Source organism: Ustilaginoidea virens, chromosome 5 (assembly GCF_000687475.1).
Source record: "Ustilaginoidea virens chromosome 5, complete sequence".
NCBI lineage: Eukaryota > Fungi > Ascomycota > Sordariomycetes > Hypocreales > Clavicipitaceae > Ustilaginoidea > Ustilaginoidea virens.
Genome location: NC_057320.1, coordinates 2,300,676 through 2,306,482, shown reverse-complemented (window position 1 = coordinate 2,306,482; position 5,807 = coordinate 2,300,676). Strand labels below are relative to the sequence as shown.

General features: G+C 51.5%; 1 protein-coding gene across 1 annotated transcript; it reads left to right on the top strand.

Annotated features, from left to right (window-relative positions):
- Nucleotides 1–1,975: 1,975 nt before the first annotated feature.
- UV8b_06436 (uncharacterized protein) lies at nucleotides 1,976–5,571 on the top strand (the record flags this gene model as incomplete). The annotated part of the gene is made up of 5 exons (XM_043143933.1): nucleotides 1,976–2,157; nucleotides 2,225–2,894; nucleotides 2,979–4,159; nucleotides 4,242–4,851; nucleotides 4,936–5,571. 5 exons carry the CDS (start codon nucleotides 1,976–1,978, stop codon nucleotides 5,569–5,571), a joined length of 3,279 nt encoding a protein of 1,092 aa, XP_042999868.1.
- Nucleotides 5,572–5,807: the final 236 nt, after the last annotated feature.

Here is a 5,807-nt window from a genome sequence, read left to right as displayed (position 1 = left end):
GCCCGCTCTTTAGACGCAGTGCGCTATAGGCAAGGGGGGGTAAACAGACGAGAGGAAGCGATTGGGAATATTAGAATTGATTTTAGAGGCGGTTCTATGCCGCTACCTAGGTGCGGGCGAAATCGCGAAAGTTTTTTTTATATTTTATTATAACTAGATAAGAATTTTTAATTTAATATCTAGTAATATTAAAAGCAATTAAAGCTTTAATTTTTAAAACGCTTATTATGTATAAAAGTTATCAGACTTTAGGATGAAACTGAATACAGTATATATGTTGACATTTCCGACAGTCCGTCGCCTTGCTCGTGCCACTGTGTACGCCACGGAGACAACTGGCTGTCAAGTCACAATTACTCGCCAAATCCCTCCCAATCAGCCTGGAATAATATCACACTTCGTATCACTGCTGCAAGCTCGTGGTCACTTCCTCGGAACGACTTTTTGCATCGACAATCGTCCGCTTGACGCTTACTCGGCTCGGCGAACGCGGACTTGGACTACGTACTGGCTCGGTTCAGAAATAAATACACAGCGTCACCCTTGAGGAAGACGCCGCCAACGCCCCGATGAATCTCGATGATTGCGTCCCGCGAGCCATGCGTTGAGCGGCCAGTTCATTACCCGATGTGGACTTCAGACGTAAATTCTGTCAACGTGGCTCTCATGCCAATTATCGGATATGCTACCAGCACCGCGGATCTGTCATATGGCGACGCCAGGATCGCGAACGTGCGACACATTGCCGACTCATCCAGGCCGGGAATCCAGTGGACATGATGACGCAAGATTGCAAATGATTCTGCCTACTGACCAACGCTCTATCCCAATCCGAACGTCACGATCCGGTAAACAAGCTGCCCTCCCAACTGCTTACCACGGATCATCTTTGCCAGAACACAATCTCAGGAGGAAAACTCCGAGAGGGACGGTGGATGGCGGATATGATGGATCACCCATCCAGCCATTCCCAGGGCCACCTCCGCTGAAACATATGATTCTCCCAATGTCGGAAAGCTCGCGGAACATTTCCAGCTTGACTCCTACGTTGCAGCAGCATTCGATGCCCTTGAAATCGCGGAGGCTTCGCGGCTACGGTGTCACGGAACATGCAAAATTTCCGCCACCCGCGTGGAAATTGCATGAAACGCTTTCAGGAAGCTTTCACACCTCAGTGACGTCTGTCGGTGACTTTATCAATTCAGCACCCACGACTTATTACACAGACATGTATCACCATATTTTACGAGTGAATGAACACAATGTGCGTGCCTTCTGCCCACCTCCCACACCAGTCAGTGATTCTCTGCTGCCTGATCACTTGGGCTGGCAAGCAGGATACTCGCCTTGGGATCGCCACCATCGCAGGCACACCTTGAACTGCGTTGCCGATTTAGGGCCACATGGAAACGATGCGTCGTCTCATCTGGAAGTCATCTTTCAACAACCGCTGGTTCATCTAGATGGTCATGGGCTGTATGTGCCGGCTACTCCCCTGCAGTATAGCCTTCAAATGCCGCCTCAATCATTCGCAGACGTCAACTTGAGGAACTTGCCGCGATCGATACCGGATAACCCAATCCTTTATCGCGACAAGGCATTGCAGGATTCGTACCAAAGCTACGTTGAGTTACTTTCATATTTGGAAGCAAATGGAAAGACCAACCCCATGAAGACAATCCCGGGGGCTGTAATCTCGCGGAGACTCCCAGCGTGCCCCAAGCCACCTATTTCATGGAATGAAGGAAACCAAGTTTTAGCAGGGGGACTGTTGAGTCAGTCTCCTACGTACAGTTTTCCGTGCTGCACATCTGACTGGACAAGACGGTTCACTTTGGATACTGGCCCGGCGCCAGATAAATCTGAGTTCTATCACCGTACGGCCCACGCCATTTTCAATACACCCGCCTCAATTCGCAAGCCAAGCAACTCCAGTTCGGCTATACCAGTTCCTGCCCTTCCTGCTTCTAAACATATGAATTACTCTTTGCCGATCTCAAATGCTTTTGCCTCATTAGATGTTTTGAGCAGCGTATGCGAACAATATCAGTGGAAATGGGTTGAGGGCATGCTGATAGGAGGCTGCCTCCAATACGGGCTAGAACGGTACGCTGAGGCACTTGAGTGGTTCTCTAGGATTGTTAAAGTAGATGAGTGGTAAGCTACATATCAACATCTTTGCACACGGGCATATGAAGCAGCTAATGCAAAGCCGACGTTTTAGTCATGTCGAAGCCATAACCCATATGGGTGCGGCTTTGTATTGTCTCAATCGCCAAGCCGAGGCTGAGCAGAGCTGGCTCAAGGCTGTCAAGCTGCAGCCCTGCCATTTGGATGCTACCGAGCATTTGGTAGCTCATCTGTACAAAAACCGCGGCGGCGAAGCTGTAGAGGTGATATCTTCCGTTCAGAAAGCGTTGCGTCTCACGACACAAGAAATGGCTTGCGGAGATGCCGAGAGGATCACGTCCGAATCTAGAACAGACAAAGTGCCGATTCAGTCCAGTAACGCCGGAGCCGGCTTGAGTCACTCAAACAAGTGCCAGGAAGTTGACTCGGCAGGTTTTGGATCTAGCGGCTATATGCTACCAGGACTCAAAAACGGAAGGATTTTGGCCCTGGTCCACGCCAAAGGCACCATACTGTATGGTAGGAGGGACGTTCAGCGCGCAGCAGAAGCGTTTCAAGAAGCCGTATTGATCAGCATAGGGCGGCAGGTCACTAATATACAAGAGTTGATCTGTCGTATCCAGTATGCATTAACAGCACAAGACGGACAGCAAATAGCGGAGGGTAACAGGACACACACTCCCGCGCTACCGATGCTCCCTCCGGAGAAGGCTAGACACACCTCCCGTCTGGTGTTCGGTAGCAGCGGTGAGCTTCCTGGTCTGGTATTCCTTCGCAACAGTCTCTCGAAGCGCGCGGCAGTGCAGACAACGAGCAATTCGCTTTTGTCTCTTGCTAAAATCTTGCAGGACTCCATGTCTAGTGGCAGCTCCAACTCATACTTGTTCCGTGGCTCCTCGCAAGTGGGGGATATACTTTCTCTGTACTATCTGTCTTTATCTCTTCAGGAAAGCCCGTCTACAGCCAATAATGTTGGCATCCTTTTGGCTGGAATTCAGCAATTGCCTGCAACGTCATCCCTCGAGGCTACGAGAGTTTCATCGCAGACGCAAATACCTGGAATCAACCCCGGGAGTGGTCTTGCTTTGGCCTTGTCGTACTACAACTACGGTCTTCGCCTCGATCCAAACCACGTTCATCTTCACACAAATCTGGGCAGCTTACTGAAAGATGTTGGTCAACTGGATTTAGCCATACAAATGTACGAGCGCGCAGTGTCTTGCGACGGCAGGTTTGACATTGCTTTAACAAATCTTGCCAACGCTATCAAAGACAAGGGGCGAATCAACGATGCAATATTGTACTATCGACGTGCAGTACATGCAAACCCAGAGTTTGCGGAGGCAGTATGTGGACTCTTCACGGCCTTGAACTCTGTTTGCAACTGGCATGGTCGTGGCGGCGTTCTGCTGGAGTCTGGAAGGTTTGACCGATGGCACGTCGATGCTAACGGGGGGCTTGTTGATGTTCAAGCCAGCGAACGCGGCAGCGGCCTCACGCAACGCGTGGTTGAAATTGTCACCCAGCAACTGAGGGACGCATGCCATTGGGGGCTAGGCGTACTACACGATTCTGCTATAAGCGGACTGATGGAACAACTGCAGCATTTGTGCAAGGACCCATCCTTCAAGCTGGATGAGGCTCTTCATGAATGGGCTGGAAAACCTTGGGAAGGGTCCCGTTTGGTGCGTTTGATAGAGCGCGCCGCCAAGGTGATGCAGAGAAATTGGTACAGAGATCTGCATGTGACGGGAAGACATGGTCCATCGCGGTATGTCAGGCCGAGATTACCCCCGAGCCTGACTGTCCCATCCGCTCCCACCGTCCTGCCTTTTCATACCTTCACTTGCCCGTTATCCGCAAGCCAAATACGGGTGATAGCGCAACGGAACGCTCTCCGAATATCATGCTCGACGCTTCGATCGCCTTGGATACCATCGATGATCTATCCGCCGCCTTCGCCACCCCGCCCGCATTTGAACGTGGGATATATTTCCTCGGATTTTAATAATCATCCCTTGGCACATTTGTGAGTTTCTGCAGCTCATTTTTGGTTTTGCTGTTTGGGTTCCCCTCACCCCCTCATGCAACTGAAGCTAACATGCGGCAAGGATGCAATCGTCGTTCGGCCTTCACGACACAAAGCGAGTACGAGCAATTTGCTATGCCACAACTGCAAGCGATGGGTCCGTTCATCGGCTGCAGATTGAAAAGGAAGCACCGGTGTTTCGAGATGTCAGCAGTTGGTCCCCAGATAGACTACTTGGCCAAATCTCACGCGACAACGTTCATATCTTGGTTAACCTGAACGGCTACACTCGTGGCGCACGCAACGAGATATTTGCCGCCAGGCCAGCTCCGATCCAGATGTCATTCATGGGGTTCGCTGGTACGTTAGGCGCAGAGTGGTGTGATTACATCCTTGCCGATAAGACGGCTGTCCCAGCTACGACTCTCCGCCCCTGGAGAGATAATATTTCGATAGAGGACCTCTTTTGCGACGACAACGAAGGCATGAAGGGCGACTGGATGTACTCGGAAAACGTGATCTTCTGCCGTGATACATTCTTCTGCTGCGACCATGCGCAATCCTGTGCCTCGGGTGAGAATGGCATCACCTGGGATGAGGTCGAGCGTAAGAGGTGGGAGATGCGGAAGGAGCTGTTCCCAGCGCTGGAAGATGATGCCATTATTTTAGGCAACTTTAACCAGCTCTACAAGGTGGGTTTCTGTTTTGTTCCGGTTTACTGTTGACTTTGGTCCTCGCAGAAAGGAGGGTCCGGCATGCTGACGGAGCGCATACAGATTGATCCCACTACGTTTCGATCTTGGCTGCGGATTCTGTCGCGGGCCCCGCGGGCGGTGTTGTGGTTACTACGATTTCCTGAACCTGGCGAGAGTAATTTGCGAGCAACTGCAAGGGCCTGGGCGGGATCCGAAGTCGCAAACAGAATTTTCTTCACCGATGTGGCTCCAAAAAGCCAGCATATATCGCGAGCCAGGGTTTGTGACTTGTTTCTCGACACTCCCGAGTGCAACGCGCACACCACAGCTGCCGATGTACTGTGGTCGAGTACTCCGCTTCTCACCCTGCCGCGATATGCGTACAAAATGTGCTCTCGTATGGCCGCGTCCATTTTACGGGGAGCACTCCCCCGTTCGGTCGAAGGCGAACAAATCGCAGCCGAACTCATCGCCAGCAGCGAGGAAGAGTACGAACAGCGAGCAGTGGCTTTGGCGAATGGCGCGACATATACAGCGAACGGGACAGGATATGCCCAGGCCAAGGGCCGCTTGGCCAGTATTCGAAGACTGTTGTGGGATAACAAGTGGCAGTGCGGCTTGTTCGACACCCAGCGATGGGTCAACGACCTGGAGATGGCTTACGAAGAGGCATGGCGGCGTTGGGTCAATGGCACCGGCGGTGATATATTCCTCTGATGGAAGTTTGGGGAGGATTACAAGTGCAAATAGCAGGCATGACGACGAAGACGACAACGACAACGACAACGACAACGACGACAACGACCCTGACGAGAAACGACGACGACATGCATGCATGCGCACAGTATAGCTGGCGGTGGCAAGATTCTTGGCGTGATTCAGAAATCATTCGCTCCGGATTTCGAAGCGGTTGTTGTTGTTGTTGTTGTTGTTATTCCCCGCCTTGCATTTTT